This window comes from Narcine bancroftii, chromosome 1 (assembly GCF_036971445.1).
Source record: "Narcine bancroftii isolate sNarBan1 chromosome 1, sNarBan1.hap1, whole genome shotgun sequence".
NCBI lineage: Eukaryota > Metazoa > Chordata > Chondrichthyes > Torpediniformes > Narcinidae > Narcine > Narcine bancroftii.
This window is the reverse complement of record NC_091469.1, coordinates 323,761,861-323,788,156: the sequence shown is the minus strand read 5'-3', so window position 1 is coordinate 323,788,156 and position 26,296 is coordinate 323,761,861. Positions and strand designations below refer to the sequence as shown.

The 26,296-nt window shown below is 44.1% G+C and overlaps 1 protein-coding gene across 5 annotated transcripts in view; it reads right to left on the bottom strand.

Annotated features, from left to right (window-relative positions):
* The window catches only part of elmo1 (engulfment and cell motility 1 (ced-12 homolog, C. elegans)), a 339,660-nt gene that overhangs the window by 186,964 nt on the left and 126,400 nt on the right, over nucleotides 1–26,296 (bottom strand). For 4 of the 5 annotated variants that reach the window (XM_069907380.1, XM_069907390.1, XM_069907387.1 and 1 more), the window contains 3 exons: nucleotides 22,949–22,999; nucleotides 20,357–20,526; nucleotides 14,041–14,076 (listed from right to left, as the gene is read on the bottom strand). In XM_069907380.1, the coding sequence (XP_069763481.1) occupies nucleotides 14,041–14,076; nucleotides 20,357–20,526; nucleotides 22,949–22,999 (257 nt within the window). The remainder of the gene's footprint in view (nucleotides 1–14,040; nucleotides 14,077–20,356; nucleotides 20,527–22,948; nucleotides 23,000–26,296) is intronic. The other variant, XM_069907389.1, reaches the window with a different exon arrangement.

Below are 26,296 nucleotides of genomic sequence, written 5' to 3'. Positions count from 1 at the left end.
ATCAATTTGCAGTCTGCTAGTGACCTGTTCAAGGAAGCTCTGCCCTGGTGTGTGCATGTTACCTTTCCTGAGACAACAGGCCAGGCTTGTTATGTCTTCACATCTGTAATTAATGACACACTCAATTCACCTGTGAATTTTACAAGACTGGGAACTGTATCCCAGGCTGTAAGCAGTCCAGGTTGTCACAGGACAGTAGATGCTGTTGAAAAGACAATAAACATGAAGTTTGCTGGATCGCTGGTAACTCATTAATCAGCTTTATTGATTCTCTAATGATTAAATCAACCAGTCCAAGGAAGTTTGAAAAGTAATGCTCCTGATCCAGAGTAGCTTTCGAAAGCCTGGTGTCTACTTAATCTAGCAATGACACCAAGACACAATGCTGGGGAAACTCCGCAGGTCAAACAGTGTCCTTTATTAGGCAAAGGTAAAGATACATAAATGACATTTAGAGCTTGAGCCCTTCATCAAGGCAGGCTTGGATTAACCATTAAGCAAAATAAGCGCGTGCTTAGGGCATCAAGGGGAGGGGCCACCGAGGGGGAGGGGGCCACTGAGGGGAGGGGGCACCGAGGGAGGGGGTACCAAGGGGGCACTGAGCAAAAGGGAGAACCGAGGGGAGTGGGCACAGAGGGAAGTGGGCACTGAGGAAAAAGTGGCACCGAGGGAAGCAGGTACCGAGGGGAGGGGATTCCATGGAATTTTTTTCTTTTTAAAATATTTTTATTGAGTTTAACATATAAGCGTAAATACACAATTGAATAATAATTCATTTTAAAACAAGTCAGCACACACAAAAAAGGCCAAAAAAGTAGATAAAACTACATCAATAATTGTTTACAACACCTCAAAACATTTAATTGAAATGATCGATGCAACCACGTTAAACCCGTTTATTGAAATAACTTGTACAAAATAAACTAAATCTAATCTATCCCTCCGTTTAATCAAAGTTACCTTATATAATTTTTAAAAATTAATAATGTGGAACCATTGTCGACCCCCGTTAAACAGGCAATGAACGACCAGAGCATACAGTTTATACCAGGGCTGGATTTACCATGGTGCAGCTGAACTAGGCCCTCACAGAAAGGGGGCCCCCAATAAATGATATATACATGGTATATTTAATATAGTTGTAGGATCTGGTCTGGAGAAAACTGAATTTTTTATCTATTATTTCATATTCAGCACTTACTGAGTCTTAATGTCTTGTCAGTTGGACAAGGGAAGGGTCGAGGGGGAACCATTGTTGGGCTGTGCTTAGGGCATCAATTGACCTTAATCTGGCCCTGCATCAGGCATGGAAAAATTCCGGCAAGCATCCAAACAAAACGGCCACTGTTTGACCTGCTGAGTTTCTCCAACATTATGCCTTTACTTCAACCACGGTGTCTGCAGACTTTCCTGTTTTACTTCTTTCTTCCCAAAATTGTAATGAGTGACTGAATAATGTGCTTGCATCTGGTAAAATCCCAGCATGGTGATACATTTCTCAGCACCTCCTGCACTTCTGCACCAGATTGGGTAGATCTAAAGCACAGGCATTATATAACATCAACAGACAGCATGGAGATGGATGTTTGGTTGATGCCAGTGAAGGAGTGCAAGTCATAGTGTGAAACCTGGTCAGAAGGCATAACTCCCTGATACTATTTAAATCTTTCCATAAGATCTTCAGCCTGCAGCTCACAGAGGCAGGGATCATCTCGTGGCTCAATCACATCAATACTTTACCAATGTACAAATTCAGAACTGTGCCAAAGGATTCAATTCCAAAAATTCTTGATTATGAAGCATCAAATTTCGGACCAAATCACAGGAAAAACAAAATAATCCTTGTAGGCAGTTGCACCCCACCTTAAAATGAAGCATTTATTCTCCAGATAATTGGCCAATTTCAATTTGGAGATCTGATGTGGTTGGTCAACTTGTGTATCACCATGGCCAATTTCCTCACGAATTTGGAGAGCAAAACAAGAGAATATTGCCAAAGAATGGAGAAAGAGATAGTGCAGCAACTATGGTCCAAATGGTTGTCCAAAATGACATTGCCGAAGATGTCCAACATGGAGATGTCCAATAAGGAGCTGTCCATCTCCTCCACAATCTCCTTCAGTACCAGAGCACCACAGGGCTGTGTTCTTAGCTCCCTGCTATACTCACTTTACCCCTACGGCTGTGTGGCTCAGTACAACAATAACAACATCTACAAATTTGCCAACGATAGCATGGTAGTGGGTTGCATAAAGAAAGGTCAGCATGCAGGAGAGAGATTGAAATTTACCTGAATGGTGCACCTATATTTCCTGGACCCAACACACCAATGGCATCGTGAAGAAGGCCTCTACTTCCTCAGGAGTTTACGGAGATTTGGTATGACATCAGAAATCCTGGCAAAATGTTCTGACCAGGTGCATCAAGGTCTGGTATGGGGACACCAATACCTCTGAATGGAAAGCCCTCCAAAAGGTAATGGACTCAGCCCAGGGCATCAGACAAAATACTCACTACTATCGAGTACATCTACAGGGAACGCTGCCATCAGAGAGCAGCAGAAATCCTCAAGGATCCACACCACCCAGCACATGCTCTTTTCTCGCTGCTGCCATCAGGAAAAAGGTACAGGTGTCACAAGACTCACACCACCAGATTCAGGAACAGCTGCTACTCCTCCACCATCGGACTCCTCAATGACAAACTCAATCTGGGACTCATTTAAGGACTCGTGCACTTTAGCGTCAGTTTGTTTACATTTGTTATCTGTTTACAGTTCTTTATTTGTTTACACGTATACACTGTGTACGTTATTGTTTGCACTATCAATAAGTGGTCATTTGGCCTTGCCCGCAGAAAAAAGAATCTCAGGGTTGTGTACGATGTCATGTACGTACTCTGACAACAAATCTGAAATCTGGTGCCATAAAGAATCTAACCGCACACATTGTTACCATGGCACGTACCAATTCTGAATTATTCTGCATTTTTTTTTCAATTTAAATTTTTCACTGTACTTTTTTTAAACTTAAATTTAAATCCTTATAGCCCACAAGCCTATGCCCCCCCTCAAAGACCCTAATAAACCTACCATCCCCATACGTTTTGTAAGTTGGGAGGAAACTGGAGAAAGCCCACAGAGAGACAAGGAGAACATGCAGACGGAACTGGATTTAAACCTGGGTTGCTCCCACTGTCATAGCATTGTGCTAACCGCCTAGCTAATTGTACCGCTGTGAGCAAAAAAGCACATTTATTACTTTGTGAAAGTCTGCAGATGCTGGGGTCGAGTGCAATACACAAATGTACTGGGGAAACAGAGCAGGTCACGCAGCATCCACGAGTAAAGGCAACCAACGTTTCGGGCCTGGGCCCTTCGTCAGATATGTGGAAGGGCCCTAGTTCAAAATGTTGGTTACCCTTTACTTCCGCTGAGTTTCTCTAGTACTTTTGTGCATTGCATATTTATTAACTGATTGGCAATATTTACATGAAAGGTCACTATGACACCAATATTGTGCCCATCTAACCAAGCACGGTTCAGTAAAATTTAAAGTTCAGTTACGGCTTATCCAGAACTAATATTCATTCTACTATCTTGGTGATGCATCACCAGCTCAAACCATAAATCATTTCCAAAGAAGTCTTTAAATTACCAATGCATTGCATATACAGCAGGACGTGCAAATCATTCCTGATCAAATATTACTACAAAATGCAGCTTCTCCGGTTCAACAACTGCAGGATGCAGCAATTTTTGCCTGCAGAGACTTATTCGATATCCAGTTACAACTGTCACTTCCTTCACGTGGCCTACAGAGCAGTGAAGAGCTTTAATTGCCAACAGCAGCAGGAATTTGGACTCCACTCTCTGCACTATCCACCAAACTGAACCCCAGGAGGCAAAAGTTCATTCCAATGCAGGCAATGAGAACCAAGCATCTTCAGAACTGAACTGACTCTCTAGGAAGTGCAGTTTGCCTTTATGTTAACACGGGTTCAGAGGGACTTTAATAAAATCTGACAATGACCCAAATCGAAAAGATTTTAGGATGACTCAAAGCCATTATGGAGGCTCTCAGCATCTCAAATAGAGAGAAAAAGGGATTGAAGTGGTTAGACACTGAAGGAAGAGAACTAAATCTTTTGGCAGCTGAATGCGTCCTCACTGATGCAGCGGCAGCATCCAGAATTAAACAGATATCTCAGTTGTTGAACTGGAGATTCCAGAGTTTCAGACGTCAGGTCACGGAATGTATTGAAAACTTGGAAGCACAATGCAAAAGAGAACCAATAGGTAAATGTCCCCTGGGCATGCTGGTGTTCTAACACCAGCTCACCAGAAGCTACTGACCTGCAAGTAGAATCACAGAAAACCTATAGTACAAACAGTTGTTGGTCGGTGGATTGTGGCTGCACTAATGAAGAGGTATCTACCCGACCTCATCCCACCTTCCTGCTCTTGACCTGCAGCCCTGGAACCAGGCCATAAAGCCAGTGCGCCAAAGGCTGTCAGTTTACTCTGCCTGCAAGAAGCATCCGCGGAGGTGCCTACAAGCAAAACCTACGAACCATCAGCATGAGGAAGGCAGACAACTAACATTCTGAAAGGTAAAGTGAAAACACTGAAAGCTGGAGGAACTCAACACGTCTCATAGCGTCCGTAGGAGGAAAAGACAAATGACCAACGTTTCAAGCTTGAAAGCTTCTTTAAGGTATGACTAAAAAGCAGGTTTGGTGTCTGAATTAAAAGGCTGGGGAGAAGGGAAGAATGGGCAGGAGTACAGACCAACAGACAAAATGTATTAATTGGATATGGATAAGACGCATGGTTGTGGAAGTGTTTCTGGGTGAGAACATGGTTGTAGAGCTTGACAGTGGCAGGGAGTGCAGATGGGGAGCAATGAGAGAGACTTCCTTCGAAGAGAGGAGGTGGATTTCTTAGGGTAGGCATCCCTCGAAGAGATTTCGCAGTGGCGCAGCTGAGTGGAGTGAAACGCAACAATCTGCAGAAATGCTGGAGAAACTCAGCCTGTCTTTTCAGACCCAAAACATGAGTTATGTATCTTTATCGCCTAAGGATGGTGCAAGACCAGCTGAGTTTCTCCAGCATCTATGTGTTCTTAACTCAATCACAGCATCTCAGACTTTCATGTTTCACTCAGTTCACCTTGGCAAAGGGACATCGTTCTTTCTGGGAAAGCTGACGCTAACATTGAAAGAAATAGCAGTGCATGTTTCTGGTTTGTGATTCAACTTAAAATAACCTTCTGAACAAGATTTATGTTTATCTGTCCGAATATTTGCTCAGTGTTCAATACTTAGTGCATGTTTTCAAGGGCTTTTGAATAATGTACATGGAATTTATGGAAATGCATAAAACAGCAGATGTTGGAAACCTGTGACTGGAAAACAGAACAGAAAACATAGTAGAAGTCCTAAAATCTGGACTGTTTGGGGATTGGGTCGATCCGGATTTTTGAATTTTCCAGATTCTCCAGCAGTATTTTAAAATTTCAAATGTAAGGAGAATAGGTAAATCTTGATCGTGTATTAACAAAACATTTTTTTCATATCAACTACAAAATACAAAAAAAAATTATTAGTTAATTTCCATGACTTCTGTATATCTGTGGCGCTTACGCATGCACACAAAAGCTCGTTAAATTTAAAAGGTTTGAGCATTTTGAAGGTCAAGATCCTTGCGTGGTCCGGATTTCTAAATTCTTGGACTTTTACTGTACTGGAAATATATAGCAAATCATTCGGGTCAGGAAGCATCTGTAGCAAGAATAGTATTTGCACTTCAAAGAGCTTCCATCTGAACTAATGGAGTATTGTGTAGCTGGCAAGTAAACAAAAACACACCAGATACTGTCCTTTTCTCTGTCCTTCAGAGTGCAAGATCTGGAAAATCAACACAAATAGTCCTGGACAGGCAGATTTCAAATTTGTTTGATTTGGAATGAGATACAAATTTAAATACAACTCGAGAAAAGAGAGCTGTTCGGGAAGAAAAACATAAAATAGCAAGCCTGGACAAAGTAGGTGTAGAAAGGTTGTTTCCCATGGTAGAGGAATACAACAGGGCACAACTTCATGAATGAAGGCTGCCTGTTTAAAACAGAGATGCGGAGGAAGGAATTTCTTTAGCCAGGGAGTGGTGATCCTTTGGAATTTGCTACCACGGGCAGCTGTGGAAGCCAGGTTGTTGGGTGTATTTAGGGCAGAGATTGATAGGTATCTGAATAGTCCTGGTGTCAAAGGTTATGGGGAGAAGGCAAAGGAGTGGGAGAATGGATCAACTCATGATGGAGCAGGCCCGAGAGGCCAAATGGCTTACTTCTGCTGGAGAGCAAGTATCATTTCTGAGACATGAGGAAGCAATCAGTTCAATCTTCCCCCCCCACCCCCCCACCCCAAGTGCGCTCAATTGGTGCAGTGATTTATACTTCATAGAATATAAAACAGGAACAGGGTCTTCTGACCACGTGTCTGTGCCAAACATGATGTCCTAGTCAAACTAAAATTCTGATGCTTACACTTGATAGATATCTCTCCATCACCTTCATTTTCATAGAACCCTCTGACATGCAACATTTGCATCTGCTTCCACCACTGCCTTGGCAGCCCATTCTCTGTGGGAAATATTTGCCCCGCACGTCTCCCTTAAACTTTTCCCCCTCAACTTAAACACAATGGTTCTCAACCTATTTCTTTCCACTCACATCCCACTTTAAGTATTCCCTTTGCCATGGGTGCTCTGTGGTTAGTAAGGGATTGCTTAAGGTGGGATGTGAGTGGGAAGGAAAGGTTGAGAACCACTGCTCTAGACCCAATTGTTACTGAAATATTTTGCTTGAGAAAAATTGTTATTGGCCCATGTTCTTTGGAGTTCAGAAACTGTACACATAACGAGTCAATGAGGTACGATTAAAACAGTGGGTTTCAAACTTGATCTTTCCACTCACATCCCACCTTATGCAATCCCTTATTAATCACAGAGCACCGATAGCATAGGGATCACTTAAAGTGGGATGTGAGTGGAAAGAAAAAGGTTGAGAACCATTCGTCTTCCACGCCTTTGCCCTGGTGGAAAAAATGCTGAACTGTCCGCCCTATCAAATACCTCCCATGATTTTGTAACTATCCGGTCTCCCCTCAGCCACCTCTGCTCCAAAAAAAACAACCCATTGATCTAGTTTCTCCCTGTAACTCATACCCTCTTAAACCAGACAATATCCTGCTAAATCCTTTCTGTATCCTTTTTTTTTTCACACCATAAATCACATTAGCCATGATATACACTTTTTCTTTTTCACACATATTCTGTATCCTTTCTAAAGCCATTACTTCCTTCTTGTAATGGGGGCAACCAGAATTGCACACAGTATTCCAAGTGTGGCCTAAATGAAGTTTGATAAGTCTGCAACATGACTTCCTTACTTTTATCCTCAATGCCCTGCCCAACAAGGCCAAGTATACCAGACACCTTCTTTACCATTCCATCTACTTGCATCTCCACAAGATCCATGGACCTGGATCAACACTTTTAAGATCCCAACCATTAACTGTATACAGTCCTGTTAAATTTGATCTTTTCAATACTTCACACTTCACCACATTAAACTCCATCTGCCCATATCTGCAACGGGTTTATATTTTATTGTATTCTTTGATGCCCAATGCACTGTTCACAATGCCACTAATCTTTGTATCATCTCCAAACTTCCCAACCCACCCTTTTGCATCAAACTCAATCACCAACAGGAGTCCCAACACTAATCCCCATGGAACATCACTAGTCACAGGCCTCTAGCCCAAACACCTTCCAATGACTGCCCTCAGTCTTCTGTGGGCCAGGCCATTTCATATTCAAGCCAGCAACACATCCTGGATCCCATGCATCAGCCCCTTATCAATCACCCTTATCATAAAGGTCAAACACCTTTAATGAAGTCTTTGTAAACAACATCCACCACCTTATCCTCATCAACCACTTTTGTCAGCTTGTCAAGAAACTCAAATTGTTAAGACATGACCAACCCCTCGCAAAGTCACACTGAACGTCCCAAATTTGACCATGACTTTCCAAATGTGCATAAATCCTATCCCTAAGTATCCTTTCCAGTAGTTTCTTTACCACAGATCTAACACTGACTGGCCTATAATTTCCCAGATGATCTCTTTCTGTCCTTCTTGAACAAAGGAGCAAAATTAGAACTCTCCAGCCCTCCTATGGCTAACGAGGGTGCAAACGACTTTGTCAAGACCCCAGCAATCTCTTCACTTGCCTCTTGCAATAGCCAGGATACATCCTATCTTGCCCAAGGGACACATCCACCTTTTAATGCTCCTTAAAACCCAACACCACCTCTTGATCTCAAAACGATCTAACAGATGCGTATTTTCCACAATATACTCCCTGTCACTGTCCATGTCCTCCTCCCTAGTAAACACCAGATGCAAACCATGCAAAGGTGGTATGCCTTGGATCTTGGGCAGTTTCTTTACGCCTCCACACTTTGCTCTTGTCATCTCTCTGATACAGGCTAATCGTGGTCTCACCTGTCCACAAGACCGTATTCCAGAATTCTGCAGGTTCTATCAAATATTTCTTGGCAAACTGTAATCTGGCCATCCTTTCTGTGGCTAACTAGTGGTTTCCATTTGCAGAGTGGCCTTTGTATTTCTGTTCATGACGTCCTCTGTGGTCAGTAGTCATAGACAAAACTACACCTACCTCCTGAAGGGTGTTTATGATCTACGTTGGGGACTTTTCCTTCATTATGATGAGAACTCTTCTGTTATTAGCAATGAAGATCTTCCTTGGAATACTGGTCCCTTTGTGATTATTGAGCTCACCATAGAACACTACTGTACAGAAACAGGACCCTTCAGCCCTCCTAGTCTGTGCTGAGACTAGAAGGGCCGAAGGGTCACAATTACACTCTTTCTTCTTAATGATGTTCCAAACAGTTGATTTTGCGATGTCTCTTACTGTTTTATTCTTGCTTTTCAACCTCCTAATGGCTTCTTTGACTTTCATTGGCACAACTCTGGTCCTTGTGTTGAAAAATGGCAACTACAGGCTCCAAAGGTGATTGAAAGCTTAGACGCAAACCCAGCTCTTTTATTCCTGCACCAATGAAGCAATTAAACACACCCGAGTTTTCACAAACACCTGTGAAGCCAAATATCCCAAAAATTATGGTGTCCTGAAATGAGGGGACTGTGTATAAAAAGTGCTGTAATTTCTACATGGTCAAACCAAAATGTACACAAATAACTTAAAATACAATCTGGAATGTGCACTTTAATCACAGGTGAATTGTTTGATTTCAAATTTAAAACTGTGGAGCACAGGGGCAAATAAAGGAAAAAGAGTGTCTTTGTCCCAAACGTTATGGAGGACACCATATTTCTGGAATTCAGCACTCTGTTCTATAATTGTTTAAAGGCTGTGATGCGGTCTCGAACCAAGGTGTTCTGGTGAAATCAAACTGACAATGAGCAGATTTTAATTTTTTTTTTAATTTACCGTAAATTTAGATTCAGCCCACAAGCCTGCGCCACCAAAATTCACCCATATGACCAATTAACTTGCAACCCCATATGTTTTTCTGAAGGGCGGGAGAAAACCCTATATCCGCTGGAGGAAACCCACACAGACATGGGAAGAACGAATAAACTTCTTATTGACAGCACTGGATTCGAACCTGGATTGCTGGCGCTGTAATAGTATTGGGCTAACCAAGGTTATTGGGAGACCAAGTGCCATTTGGCAGCTCTTTCAATGACACTTTCCAACACCCTACTGATAACTGAGAGTTGATTAATGGGGCATTAACTTTGTGGAAGAGGATACGCATGGTCTTGACAATGTACTGGGACAGCTTGCCTACAAGGGCCGCCACTTCAGCTGGAATGTTGTCCGATCCCATAGCCTGTCCTGTATCCAGTCCTTTCAGCTATTCCCTGTATCACATGGAGAATTGACTGAAGACTAGTTGTGGAGATGGTGATGATCTTAGGGGAAGCCAAGATCAATCACCTATGGAGAATATCTGACCGAATGCTTCAGCTGTGCCTTTTCCAACTGCTTGCCGGGCCCTGCCATCGAGGATGACAATATCCTTTGAGCCACCTCGTCTTCTGCCAGTCACTATCCAATTAGCCACCACCATTCGCAATGAGATGAGGCAGGTCTGCAGCACTCTGATCTGACCCTATGGCATTGTTTGGCATGGCCACTTGTTTGTTACTTTGCCAATTTGCCTTGTGCCACAGCTTCACCGAGTCTGGGACTCACTTCTAGATGCACCTGGAGGTACTCTTCATTAGTCTCCTCACTGAGCTAGAGTTGATTCTCTGGCTTGATTATCATGACACACTCCAATGGAGCCTGCTCCTGATCGAGTGATATGCTCAATTAGTCCAATACCATAACACTTTACATGCACTTGCCTTCAAAGCCATTTGATAATGAGGGCCGATGGTTATGGGATCATCTACCCATGCCATACCAGTTCCCCGGGCAAACCAATCAATGCTATACCCAGTGAAATATTCTTGCCAGAGTTCTCTCTTTCTCTTTAGTTAAAACTTAACATTTTCTAAGAAATTCTCATTCTGTGGGGAGAGGAAAAGGAACACTCAGAATTCAACAGAACCAAAACCCGCCAGCGGCTGTCTAACCTTAAGATCCTTATCGGTGAAATTGACTTTGCCACCTTGTGTCACAAAGGCCGGCATTTTGAAAAAATCTTAACCAATCCAAATGGAGCAAGATCATTAACTACAATCGGCCATGAGAAACGGCTTTCACCACAACTGTAGCCATTTGTCAGAAGCCCAGGACCATGAAGAATCGAGCTGAACCCAAATTACAGCCAAGCTTCTGAGGAATTGGAGAGAATGTCCCTGAACGATGACCCTCAGTCACCAGACTGAACTCAAGTAATCGTGTCGCAACCCTCATTGTCAAAGATATCCTACTTCTCTGTCTCACTAAGATCAGAACATGTAAAAACGCACTGAAATGCTGGAGGAACTCAGCCGGTCTTTCATCATCTATAAAAGACCAAGATACCTGTATAATGCTGACATTTTGGGCCTGAGCCCTTCTTCAAGGAATAAGCAGAATGAGCCAAAAAACAGGGAATCTCAGAATCGAGACAATGCCAGCGGGGGGAGGGATCCAGACCAACAAAAGGTGTTCAGTGGATAAGATGAGGGGAGAGAGCTGCGTGAGAAAGGGAAGGGAGAGGGAGAGAGAGCTGAGGGAAGGCAACAGGGGAAGAGGGGGGGGGGGGGGGTGGGAGGGGATTTAATAAAGGCCAGAGAAGTTAATATTAATGCCATCCAGTTGGAGAACATCAAGTCAAAAGGTGAGGTGTTGTTCCTCCAATTTACGGGTGATCTCTGTCGAGCAGTGCATGAGACCATGGACTGACATGTCAGCAAAGGGAATGGGATGGAGAATTGAAATGGGTGGCCACTGGGGAGATCCACGGTACTCTGGTGTATTAATAATATTATCTTTGTCTCCTCTGGACGCTGAAGGACCGGCTGAGCTCCTCCAGCATTTTGGTGCATCTTTACTACAATCTCAGCGTCTGAAGACTTTCCTGTTCCACTATGATCAGAACTTGGCCCAGCTGCGGGGAAGCAGCGAGCAACTGGAACGATTTAATTTCCTGTACGTGGAGGATTATAAATATTTTAGTTCCATGAATTTATGGTGATGTTTAGGGCAGCAGTAATCCTGGAGATACAGCACCTTGCGTATACTGGGCCATCAGTCATTTTTCACTGGAGTAGCAGCAATTTGCTTTGATCTCAAATTCAGTCGATCCTTTCAAGCAGCCATTCTCAGGATTCTTCCCGGCGGAGCAGTCAAGTTTAATTCGTTTCCTGGCCGTACTTTTTAAAAATAATTTAGACCTACAGACCACGAGCCCAAATACACTCAATTAACCGTAGGTTTTCGAACGGTGGGAGGAAACTGGAGGCCTCGGAGAAAAGCCACGCAGACATGAGGAGAACGTAAAAACTCCTTACAGACAGCACTGGTTTCGAACCCCCCCCCCACATCCCAGTCCCGATCGCTGGCTTCTCTCCTAACTACATTAAAAAAAAGACCATTAAAAATATTTTATGATTCCAGTCTGTGCACCCCCCTCCCCCACCCCTACTTTAAAGTGCAGTGGCCTCTGGAAGTGGGAGGCGCTTATGGCTGCCGTTGAGAATGGCTGTATCGTTTTGGTAAAATAGGTAAAGCTGCATTCAGGTGGCCAGAATACCCGACTGTAAAGTTGCCTATTCTACCCCAAAGCGACTGTCGGGGGGGCCACCTGAAAGTGTAGAACTTGGCCAGGAGGAGCACTTACCTAACCCTCCTCCTGTAGGTATATTCTCCGGCTCGGAGAATCCCCCGTTGAACCTGAAAGCAGCAATGGGACTACGGCCACAGTCCACAGGAGCGGACATTCACTCAGACGTGGCTCTCCTTCAGCCGGCACGTTCAGGTGACAGAAAGGCATCTTCTCCGCGGCCACCTGAACGTCCCAGCTGCACCACCCCAGCCACGTCTGCCGGCACATCATCTGCTTCCGAGCACCTGAAAGCGGCTGTAGTTAGAAGATCTTCCTCTGTACAATCCTGAAAGTCTCTTCCTTTTCCCTTCTCATATTAATTATTCAGAGGGGGGAGGGGATTTTTGGGTGCGGTATAGTTATTTGTTTCTATTTTGTATTACTACGTTAAATTTGATCAAAAGTGTTTGGAAAAGTTTTAAATAAAATATTCAGTTATAAAAGAGAATCGAGTTAAACAAGAACGCCTTCCATCGCTGGGGTCGAGGGCAATACACAAACCTGCTGGAGAAACTCAGCAGGTCACAGAGTGATTATAGGAAGCTATCCACTGCTTCTCACTCCTCCCTCCATGTCCACGGGTCCTTTCGCTAAAACCTAGGGTCGCCATGACTCACTAACACCTTTTTTTTAAACCATCTCGAAGTTCATTTTAAGAGTGGCTGCAACTTGCCTCACTGTGAGGACGCTTCCCTCAATAAGCTTTTATGTTACGATTTTAAGACCAGAACGGTATTAATAAATTTTAAAATTTAAATTTTGACTCACAGGGAATTTCGGTCCACGAGCCCTTGCCGCCCAATTACACTCAACTTTCCTACAACCGCTAAGTTAACCTTGCCGTCCAACAGCGCTAATCTAAACCAGCCATTCTCAACGGGAGCCTCAGCACATTTAAGAGGGACCACAGACTGAAATCGTAAAATATTTTTCATACAGGTGATAGAAATATGGAAGAAATCAACTAAATGCCTATTTCACACTGAAAGGCGGCCCTAAACGTTGCCCAGTTCTAAGGGGGGGGCATAACCAAAAAAGGCTAATCTAAACAACTTTTAAAACAGAGCCTTTATGATTGTAAAAGATAAAATTAACCATTCGGCTAAGAAAACGTCAACGCCTTATACAATCACTCAGGCCTCATAATGATGCATCTGCAACACCTCGCGGGCCTGTCTCATTGTACCAGAAAGATTCATGAAATGGCATCTGCCGAGAGACAGGTAGGGAACGGCATTCTTCAGCTTTCAATTCTTCATGATGAATTTACTCAACAAAGAGTAGATTTACTTTTCTTCAGTTAGAAATTCAGAACTTGACACTATAATAATTTCTTCTGCATTTGCATCTCAGGCTTTTGGCATTTATCACCCAGGCAGTGTTTGAACATTTCAGTCAGTGTCCTTCTGGATTACACACAATCTGATTCTGGAACCTTGCATTAAGAAAGCAAACTGGCTGGGCAAAGGAATGCAAACAAAAGGCTGCTTTTTTTTAGTGGAGAGAGGAGAAATTGCTGAAGTGCCCATTGCATGCACACACAAAGCACTGCACAAAGCAAGAGGCGACAGATCAGAGAGGGAAGCGTTATTCAAAAGTGTCAGGGCTTGATTTCCAACCATGCAGTGAGAGTACACAAAGTGACTGTCCAATGGATTCTTACCAGGGCTTCATAATCTTCTGTAGTTTCTGATACCGTCTGCAAAAATTTAAAAACTTTCACATATTACACAGTTCTCTTAAAATACAACTTACACAGTCTGGCAACAGGTCAGTTTTGCATCTTGAATATTTATTTCCTCTGCACCCTTTCAGAAACGTTCACAGCTCAAAAGACTTTTCAAATTCAGCCCAAAGTAGTTTTTTTTAAACCCAATAATTTTTTAACCCAGGACAGAATTTGTGTTCCCATTCACAATAACCTCATGGTCTAAGACTGATGGAGCAATGAAATGGGCCCCCAAACCTTGACGTCAAAAAGCTTAGAGAGAGTAATGTGGTCATGGAAGGAAGAACTGTTAATATTATTCGTTAAGCCCCATTCAAAAGAGTGGGTGGGCGGAGGAGGTGGGAGAGAGTTTCAAAAACATTCACAATCACTGTGCACAAAATCCCATTTAAAAAAAAACAAACAAGAATAAGCAAGAGTTTTATATATATTTTTTTTAATTTAGACATACAGCACGGAAACAGGCCATTTTACACCCAATTAACCTTCACCCCCAGTACATTTTGAACGTGGAGAAGAAACCAGAGCCCCCAGGGAAAACCCACACAGATACGGGGAGAATGTACAAACCCCTTACAGACAGCGCGTGATTCGAACCCCTGTCCCGTTCACTAGCGCTGCAAAGGCATTGCGCAAACCGCTGCGCCAACCGTGCCACCCAAGTTGTAAGAGCAAATCTTGCAGCACAGCAGTAGATGACATGGCCCCAATGACTCTTGAGCTATCTGGCTCCTGCTCCTTCCCCCTACGTCTCCACCAATCCCTACTAAGATCATTATCAGTTGCTTCTACCAGTCTTGTAGGGCTTGCCTTCAGGTTCTTTCCAACGCTTCACAGAAGATAATTCTCGTTTCCCTTCGGATTTCTTCCGCACAAATTAATTGCTGACAGATCCAGTTTGCAAAGGAGTTTCTCTCCCCAGCCCACCAGGACCTTTCTTAAACTCCACTAATGCAGTTTCTTAATCTGTCTCAGAAGGGTCCCTCTGGCTTCTCAATGCTCACTCGGGTTCATCAGGAATGGCCGAGCCACTGGACTTTTGACTAAATCTTCGCTGCAAGCATGAGTTGATTGGCAGGTGCAAAGTTTTCCAGAACAGAGGTGCTGATAGCGGAGGCTCAAATCCGGCTTGCAATGTATCAGGCAGATTCACAGCCTTCCCATCAGCTGGAGGATGGCATGTGAAATCAATTGAAACGATCAAGGAATTGCCATTGGCACAGCCAATTGAATCAGTGCCAGGTCCCTTCATTCTGTTCCCATTCCACCGCAGAGCATTTATTCCTCATGCTGCAACAATTCCCCTCTGAAAACCCACATCCATTTTGCTTTCACCTTCTTCCAGGTGGCGAGTGCCACATTGCTATGTTTATTTAAAAAAAAGGACATCTTCCCATTCCCCTTGTGGCCTTTGACCAAAATTTTAAAATTGTACACTTTGGTACTTGAACCGTTGGCAATGGGAACAGCTTTGCTCCATTTAAACCCTTCACTCACCGCATCGACGCCTTGGTCCCCAAGAAACAGTTGGATGTGCCCGAGAACATGCACAACCCTGAGAAGAGGAAAATTCTACCAGCCATGTCACTTTTTCAACCTCATCACATTTAATGGTAAATAGATAACAGCTTCATTCTTTTTCTCCCTCCCCCCAAGTTCAAATTTATTGTTAACTCATTGTTAACCCAATGAAAGAACACATCTACAGACCATAGTGCTCCCTGCTCCACTCCTTGTTTATCTTATCCAGCCAGTATGCCTATCTTTTTTTTCTCCAGCTATTTTATCAAACTTCCTCCAATGTGGTTTGCCTCTACTAATTTACATGGTACCAAGTTTGACATTCTTATTCTTCTTTGGCTTGGCTTCGCGGACGAAGATTTATGGAGGGGTAAAGTCCACGTCAGCTGCAGGCTCGTTTGTGGCTGACAATCCGACGCGGGACAGGCAGACACGGTTGCAGCGGTTGCAAGGGAAAATTGGTTGGTTGGGGTTGGGTGTTGGGTTTTTCCTCCTTTGTCTTTTGACAGTGAGGTGGGCTCTGCGGTCTTCTTCAAAGAAGGTTGCACGGTTTGAGGCGATATCAGCCCACTGGCAGTGGTCAATGTGGCAGGCACCAAGAGCTTTCTTTAGGCAGTCCTTGTACCTCTTCTTTGGTGCACCTCTGTCTCGGTGGTCAGTGGAGAGCTCGCCATATAACATGATCTTGGGAAGGCGATGGTCCTCCATTCTGGAGTCGTGACCTACCCAGCACAGTTTGATCTTCAGCAGCGTGGACTCGATGCTGTCGGCCTCTGCCATCTCGAGTACTTCGATGTTGGAGATGAAGTCGCTCCAATGAATGTTGAGGATGGAGCGGAGACATTCTTATATTCCTGCTATAAATAGCCGGCTGCATCATGGCCAGGTATGGGGGGACCAATATCCCTGAATGGAAAGCCCTCCAAAAGGTAGTGGGCACAGCCGAGGACAAAACCCTCCCAACTATTGAGTGCATCTATCGGGAGAGCTGCCGTCGGAGGGCAGCAGCAATCCTCAAGGATCCACATCACCCAGCACACACCCTGTTCTCACTGATGCCAGCAAGAAAGAGGTACAGGTGCTGCACCACCAGGTTCAGGAACAGCTGCTCTCCCTTCACCGTCAGACTACTCAAAAACAAACTCAACCAGGGACTCATTTAAGGACCCATGCACTAATTGATTTTTTCGAAATTCTCCCTGTATTGCACAGTTTGTTTACATTCGTTATCTGTTTACAGTTCTTTGTTTACATCTTTACGCTGTGTACCGTCTTTTTCAACTACCAATAAATGGTAATTCTGCCTAGCCCGCAGGAAAAAGAATCTCAGGGTTGGATGTGATGTCATGACTGTACTAACAATAAATCTGAAATCTGAAATGCAGGACATTCTATCCGCAATATCAGATGCACACAAATGCCTGCAATAAACTCCATTTAAACCTCGAGGAAACAAATACGACCAGAATGCCCATCACCCAGATTGTTCTATCCTTATGCAGAATCATTTGTGAAGCCACTTGCACAATCCTTCTCCCAGATGTCCATTAGTAAATATGCCCAAGACTTCAGTGCTACACTGCTTCATTTAAGGAAGTCCTAGATTCATTTCCTGATCTACAAATAGAAGAGGTGTACATTGATTACACTGAACAATTATGATTTTTCTTCCTGAACACTTTTGGGTGTATTTTATGGATTTTGGACTGCTAATCACAAAAATCACCTTAATATTTTCCTATCACTACCTTTTTTTAGATAGAACATAGAACACTGTAGCACAGTACAGACCCTTCAGTCCTCGATGTTGTGCCGACCTATATATTTCTTAAAATAATACTAAACCCTCCCCAACCTGTTACTCTCTATTTTTCTTTCATCCATGTGCCAATCCAAGAGTCACTGAAATATCCCTTATGTTTCAGCCATCACTGCCATCCCCACAAAGTCATTCCAGGCACCCACAACCTTGTGTGTAAAAAAAGACCCCTGACGTCTCCCCTAAAGTTCCCTCCCTTCTCTTTGTACACATGTCCTCTGGTGTTTACTTTTCCTGCCCTGGGAAAAAGATGCTGTCTGTCTACTCTATCTATGCCTCTCATAATCTTGTAGATCTCTATTAAGTCTCCTCTCATCTCTCTATGCTCCAAAGAGAAAAATCCCTCCTCTGATAACCTTGCCTCATAAGACTTATTTTCCAATCCAGGCAACATCCTGGTAAATCTCCTCTGCACCTTCCACATCTTTCCTATAATGAGGTGACCAGAACAGTAATATCTATTTTTGTGATTTCCTGTTCATATTTTTAACATACAAAACCATGAAGTGCAATGTGTCATTGAAAATTCATTTTCTACATTCGCACTTGGACGTCTTCACCGCTGATCTTGTCAGTGACAAACATGGTGAAAAGTTTCACCAGAACATTGCAACTGGAATCCATCAACGCTGACCGACTATTGTTGGACACTGACATGAGAGGCATCAGATGCTGAGTACAAACGAAAATCAGTGGCAAAACATTTTTAGGTCAGTTGAACTAACGCAACATGTCAGCATCATTATGCAATTAAATATGACTAAATTCGATAAAAGTTCATTTGATCAATTTCCAACAAACAATATCAGACAAAAGTCAACCCATAAGTATTGGCTTGGCCACTCAGGATTACACCTGTGTACTTCAACACAGTGCCGCCACACCAGTTACATCCACGTGAGAACTGCAACACCTCAGAACTGCTCTGGAGTTTTGTGCTCAAGTCACTTGAACCAAGCCTGGAACCTTCTAAATCAAAGGCAAGAGTGCTATCAACTCAGCAACAGCTGACACAGTCCACCTCCTGGAAAATGTACAGATGTCCACCCACCTGGACAACATACAGATGTCTACCCCTAGACAGTGTACAGATGTCCACACCCGGACAGCGTACAGATGTGCACTCCCTGGACATGTACAGATGTCCATTACCCAGACAATGTACAGATGCTCATCCCTCGACAGTGTACAGATGTCCACCCCCCGGACAACGTACTGATGTCCACCCCCCAGACAACGTACAGATGTCTACCTCCGGACAACGTACAGATGTGCACCCCCTGGAGAACGTGCAGATGTCCACACCTCGACAGTGCACAGATGTCCACCCCCCCCAGACAACGTACAGATGTCTACCTCCGGACAACGTACAGATGTGCACTCCCTGGACAACGTGCAGATGTCCACACCCTGGATAATGTACAGATGCCCGCTGCACAGGTAGTCAGGCTTGAGTGTTCTCCAGCTTAAAGCCTAACTGCAAACTTACACTAGGTTTGAAAATTTTATTGGGAAATTTGATTCCAAAACTGACTGCAAGATTATTGTAGTTTTCATAACCATTATGAAAACTGTCGATTCCTGTTTCTACTTTGTGATAAATCTATGATTAAACTATGATTATCACAATAGATCTTCAACAGAAGCCAGCTATACTAATTCCAGTCCATCGTCTTTATGAACTCCCAGATCTTTAACAATGAACTGCATTCTATGTTCTTCAACTCTCTCATTTTCTGGATCCTTTCTTCAGCTGTGTATCAGTTAGTTTTAGAATTAGCAGACAACTTCGGTAAAATCCCTTGCCCATTACAGAGTCAGCAAAAATTTCTACCTACACCGGACTCGATTTAATCTGACGAAAAAAAAATACTCTATCCATTTTTAGAAATGTCACTTCTCCAACCAACTGCAAGGACTTCACATCATGAGCCCTTATTTCCTTGGTGATCAGACAAGTTCCTTTAATTTGAACACTTCAGCAGACCAAATGCTGCCAATTGGGTTGGAAATGAGAACACTGTTGATCAGGTGAAACGGACAAATAGATGAATAAAGAACAGCTGATAATAGTTTTGGGCCTCTCTGACTGATAGCATCTCTGAGGATCTGTCTTGGAGCCTCCATGTCGATTCAATCATGAAGAAGGCTCGCCAGTGGCTAAACTTTGTGAGGAGTTTGTGGAAATTTGAAGACTCTGGAAAGCTTCTACAGGTGTAACGTGGTGAGCATTCTGGCTGGTAGTATCACTGCCTGGTATGGAGGCGCCAACTCTCAGGACAAGAATAAACTCCAGAGGGTTGTTAACTCAGCCTGTGACATCATCAGCACCAGACCATTCCATCGAGGATATCTACTTGAGGCGGTATCTTAAGAAAGCAGCCTCTATCCTCAAAGGACCCCCACCGCCCAGGCCATGCCCCCTTCTCTCTGCTACCATCAGGGAAAAAGGTACAGGAGCCTAAAGATGAGCACTCAGTGGCACAAGGACAACTTCTTCCCCGCTGTCATCAGGTTCTTGAACGATCAATGAACTACAGACACTGAGATATGGGTGAACTTGCTAGCAGTCCCACTCTCATCACATTTACAAGCAGCAGCAACAAGGAAGCATGCAGAGGAAGCTGCCCCCCCCTCGAGTCCTTGCACCTGCAGAGGTGGCGCACATCCACTGGGAGACCCCTCTGAAACTCGGAGAACTGATGGATGTGCTGGACAGTGCCACCAGGCTCCAGATCCACTGAAACCTTTGATTAACTTCCAGGAGCACTTTGGAAAGTCACAGATTCAACAACTCTCCAAGGAACACAAGGGGGCCCAATTTGGCTCCTTGTGGAATAACCCCATCAATCCCAATCTCTTTCTTCTTTCTCTGCAGCCCCACAACTTCTGCCCATCTTAGACACTTACTCAGATCCACTTTCCACCATCTGAGTGAGGAGGGAGATGCCGTCAAGGTTAATGAACTCCTGCGCGAAGGTGATGTCACGGGAATGACTAGCCAGGTCTTTCAGTGCTTCTAGCTTAGCATCCATGCTGGAAGACTGGATTCTTTCATGGAGTGCCTGTGCAGTTTGCGTCTAGATGAGTAATATGGAGACAAGAACAAAATGGCAGAAAATGTACTCAAGACAGTCACTTTCTCCGCTGAAATGAACTTAATCCAAAATAGAGCACAGTTCCATGAAAAGCAGAAGCCTCCAAGAGCACAAAAATCAATGTAACATTTTTTCATCGAGACACCAAAATGCTGGAGGAACTCAGCCGGTCTTTTCAGTGTCCACAGGAGACCAAGATACGTTGCCGATGTTTCCGGCCTGAGCCCTTCTTCAAGGAATAAGCAGAATGGAGCCAGAAGCAGGAAATCTCAGACAATCGGGGCTGGGGGGGGTGGGGTGGGGGAGGAATCCAGACCAACAAAAGGTGTTAAATGGATGTCGTAAGGGACGAGGTAAGACTCATGTTTGTGTGAAAGGGGACTGAATGGAGAGACAGAGAGAGGGAAAGGCGATGGGGGAAAAAGGGGGAGATGGTTAATGAAAGTCAACATTAATACTATCCAGTTGGAAGGTTCCCAGTCAGAAGATGAGGTGTTGTTCCTCCAATGTATGGGTGGTCTCAGTCTGGTAGTGTCATTCTCCATCCCATTCCCCTGCTGACATGTGTTTTTACTACAACCACAGTGCCTGAAGACTTTGGTGTTTCACTCATTTTTCATTGAGAAAGGGTCAATCCACACAGAGAGGTTGTCCAGGTAATTCAACATTGCTGCCCCAAGTTTGATGGCACCTTCACCCAATGGGATGAGAATCCCAGTTAATCTTTTCTAAACCAGCTGGGATAGCTCCCAATGGTTTAATGCAAACCACAGAGGAAATCGCATTCAACAGGAATTAACATGGGGACAATAGAAAACAGCCCTTGTGGGACCTCCAACATCTAGTGTAACCTTGGGTCACTGAAGAAAAATCACCCCCAGATGAAAAGAACTGTCCACATGAGACGGGAGCAGGAAATCTTGTGTGCCTGTCCTGTGTCAAGGGAATGAGGCCCCTTCAAGCAACTGTCTTTCTTCTCCAACAATAGGTGGACATAAAAAACCCAAGGCATTATTTCAGACAGATGGCGGGGAGCTCTCCTCCCATGTTCTGGAGAATATTTGTCTCTAATAAGCTTGCTGTGCACAAATTGGCTGTGATGAAGGCCACACTGCACCAGTAACTATTCAGCAAAATAATTCACTGGCAAGAAAGAGCTTGAGGACACCCTGAAAGGGAAGCAACAGAACAAGCGAAGCAACACTTCTCTTGTGTATCCACAGGATTGACTTAATGTGCTCCCTTTGTGGAGAGACTGGGCACAGACTGGGAGATCGTTTTGACGAGCACCCTTGTTCTGTCCGCACCAGTGACAGGGACCACCCAGTGGCCAACTGCTTCTGTTCTGCATCCCCACTCCCATACTAACCTGCCTGTCTAAGGCCACCCGTAAATTGGAGGGACAGCACCTGATTTTCTGTCTGGGCCCTCTCCAGCTGGATGGCTGGTTCCTTTTCAAGAATTCTGATTCATTCTCACAGGGAAAATGCTGAAAATTACTGATCTTTCTTCTCCCTCCTCTCAAAAGGTGAGAAACTCACAAGTTTAAAAAAAAATAGTTGCATCATGCTGTTTAAAACTCTCGACCACCTGGTTTCTTGATAGTCCATCTTTCTCCCAAATTCACACCATCAGGGTCATATAAAGCAGCCACTCTTGGTCTCCTTTGGACGCTGCTGAAAATTTATGGGCCCCCTTCCCTGTGAACCATTCAAGTTCAGTTGGTTTCTTCTGTACTTCCCATCTACTGACTACATTAAAAAAATATATTTTACGATTTCAATCAGCGACTCCCCCCCCCCACACCTTTAAACGTGCTGTGGTCCCTATGGGGGTGATGTGGCCCCTGTTGAGAGTGGCTGAGATAAAGAATGACTTAAATTCACAGACCGTTTCTGTGACGTCTTCATAGCCATGCAAGGAAATGCTTCTACATCTCTGACACTCCTGTAACGACGTACCGTTGCAGCCAATTTATGCATGACAAGATAACACAAAGAGCACGGTAATCATGACCACGTTCATTTGATTTTCCCAATGATGGGCAAGAGATAAATATTAGACAGGACACTGGAGTTAACGAATGCTTCACTGCTACTTAATGTTGTTTGGTTTATGAGGGGATGGTCAAGGCAGCAGTTCTTACGGCGCAGTTCTCCCTCCATCGAGCACTGCAGTGCCAACCTGGATGATGTGCACAAGTCTCCGGACCAAATGATGACTTAGCCATATATTCTTAACTAAAGGGAACAATAGCCTTCAGCAATTGGTTTTTGGAAAGCTGCAGGCAAGTTATTGCAACACCAAAGAGGTTTTTTCTTCCCCCAATCATTTGATATAAAAATTGCATTAACATATAAAACTGTCATTGCCAATAAATGGCATAACTACATCAATTACTTACCGGTGATGACGCCAATCGAAGGATTGCACCATTTTTTATTTCATTACGGTTCTGGGGAGGAATAAAAGTCCAAACAGTTAGAAAGCAACTGCTTTATTTTACATTAAGCACCTCGTCCAAACGTGATTTATTGTCTCTTTCCCTGCCCTCATTGGTAGCGAGAGATCCATTATGATTTCCTAAATAGCAATTCAACTGGACTAGTATAACCGAAACAAGTCCAGGGATTCCAGTAACGAAGCTCAAGAATGGCTTTACGTCAATGTTTCGCTAATGCACGGTACACACCGGCTGCTAGTAGCAAGTCACAAGAAAAGACTTTGACCCAGATTTCTCTCCCACCCAGTGGCCATGTCTCTTCACTCTGAGATGGGGGGAAGACAAGCAGTGGAGAAAGAGGACAGAGGACCCCACCTTATCTGCATATTGCCGAATCGAGAGAGATTTACTGCCCCAACCAGTCTACCTGGTCCGCATGGTTATTTTCCAACTGCACCCTTCCTCAACTTTCTCCATGCCCATTTCAAGCTGCTTTAGCAACTGGTATCCACTGCAACCCACAAGCTTCCCTGCTACATTAACTACACTTCCTTGCACCCTGCTTTCTGCTAAATTCCATTCCATCCTCCCTGCTGATCTGCCTCCCTCCCTCACTGCTGTTCTGACCATACCCCTTTCCAAACCAGTGCTCTGAACGTAGCTCCCTTTCTTTCCTCCGGAGTAACAAGGCTCCCAACCACGTTTGCTGCACTGAGGTTCTCCTCCCATCCAGAAAAGGGCTCCTTTCACCCTCCTGTCCTACCAGCTATTCAATGGATTGTTCTCCATAACCTCTGATAGTTAGCATTCCAAAGAGATCATTCCCTCCGGAACTTCACTCCTCTACCTCTAACAAGACACACTCCCCTTCTCAGAGCCCACTCCCACGCAACAGCAGGAGATTAAGCGCCTGCCCTTTCCACTGTCGGCTTCAAACATTGCTCTTGGGATACAGCAATTTACTTGTACCTCTTCGAATTTAAGGTACTGCATGGAGTGCTCACTAAATATTAAAGAATCATAAACACATCAAGTTTTATGTCAATTGATATTGATTAATAAAATGTCTCATGCAACACGATACAGCAGATATCAGTTACAAACTTCAGTCATCTCCTTTCTAATTCTTTGCCCAGCATGGGGTAGTTCTGAAATCCAGCACAGGGGTCAAATTAAATACCCATTCCAATTTCATAATAGATAAAAATAATGCATTATGAATGTTGTTCATCAAGAAAGTCTGCAGACGCTGTGATTGGAATTTAATACACAAATGCTCGAGGAACTCAGCCAGGTCACGCAGTGTCCAGAGGAAGCAAAGGTGCCTAACCCATGTTTCGGGCCTGAGCCCGACTTGCAAAAAGCCGGCAGGCGCACAAGGGGAAAGAGAGACGAAGGGGCAAGGGAGGAGCACAGGCCCACAGTCAAGAAGTCACAGGTAGAAATGGGTGGGAGGGCAGAGGAGGAAAAAAAGCAGAGAAGTTTGGGGGGGGAGGGGTAGCTCTCTGAATGGGGAGGGAAAGAGACAGAGGGATAGGGAAAGGAGAAGGAACATGGAAGGAGCCTATCAGCAACCGAATGTTAATGCCAACTGGTTGGAGAATATTAGGTGTTGTTCCTCCAGTTTGGGGGGGGGGGGGGGGCTCAGTTTGACAGTGCATGGCACATTGGTGTGGGAATGGGGTGGGGAATTGAAATGGTTGGCCCCTGAGAGATCCCCGCCATTGCTGTGGACAGAGTGAAGGTGCTGAACGAAACAATCTCCCACTCTGCATCCCAGTGTCTCCAATGCAGAGGAGCCCTCAAAGAGAGCACCGGATGCAGTAGACGACCCTGCAGAGTCACAAGAGAAGTGTCGTTTCCCTTGGAAGGACTCTTTGGGGCCGTTGCTTCTGATGAGGCTGCATGACCTGCTGAGTTTCTCCAGCAATTTTGTGCATTAAACATTATGCATACTGCTGCCTTTAAAGAGATGAAGTATGAATTTGCAGGCAAGTTCATATAAACTGTCTCATCATTAACGTCTGCAGTGCAAGTATTTTTCATCATTTAATTAAAAAATTGCTTTAAAATAAACAACTAATCATAAAAGAGTAGAATCTTTGGCAATCGCTACCCCCAAGCATGTGGAGTCATTCTCAACAGGGTCTATAGGCCACAACATATTTAAGGGGAGGGGGGAGCCACAGACCAAAATCATAATCATTTAGTTGGTGGGAGAAGAGTACGCAAGAAACCAACTGAACTTGACTGCTTCACAGGGAAGGGGGAATCATAAACTTTAAAAAAAATGTATTTACAGCACAGGGGAAGCCGATTCTGGCCATTAAAGCCCGTGCCTCCCAATTACACCCAAATTAACCTCCAACCCCTGTACATTTTTAGAGGAAACCGGAGCACCCAATAAAAACACACACAGGTCACGAGGAGAACATACAAACTCCTTACAGACAGCATCAGATTGGAACCCAGATCGCTGGTGCCCACTGCTCCACCCATGACGATCTGGTTGGAGCAGGGTCTAAGGGAGCCACAGTCAAAAAAAAAAGGTTGAAAATAGCTGGGCTAATTATTGGGGGTATTTAAAGAGGAAGCAGGTAAGTGTTTGAATGATCAGGAGATTGGGAGCTATTGTGCACTGTGCAGAAGAGGACATAAGATCTGGGGTAGATCAGCCCAGATCAAACTTGCAGGGCTGAGGAGCCTTATTCTTATTCCTCTTCCTGCTCTTATTCCTTTAGTTTCTAATCTATAATTTTATGTTACTACAGTCAACAGAATAAAACTTCCATGGAACTATCTACTGTGAAGCCCACGGTATCCAATACCTATGGAATTTGGTAGATGCCGAATAAATGTATTTTCCAGTTGCTTGAGACAATGCCTAATTAATGCATCTGCATTAAGAGTAAACAGTTTAAAAGACAAAAATACTATACTGTACTGACACTGAACAAACTTCACTGGCATGAATATATAAACCTTAAAGCATTTTACTTTATTTTCAGTCACTTTCTTTGAAAACATTTAACCGTCGCAGCATCTGCAGGTTCCTCCCCCTCCACAGAGTCGCCCAAAAGATGAACAATAACATTATAGATAATTAACCCACCCTTCCCCAAGTTCACAGATAAAACCACTGATCGGCGGTGACTCTTACTAAGCAGGGATACGGAGCTGCTTTAAGAGAGTCACCCCAACGGCGAGCGGCTCTTCATCCTGGGCGATGACATTGCTGCTTCAAACAACTTTATTCAAAATGCAGCTACGAGCAAAGCACGACCAAGGCCCTCTGCTGGCTGAATATTT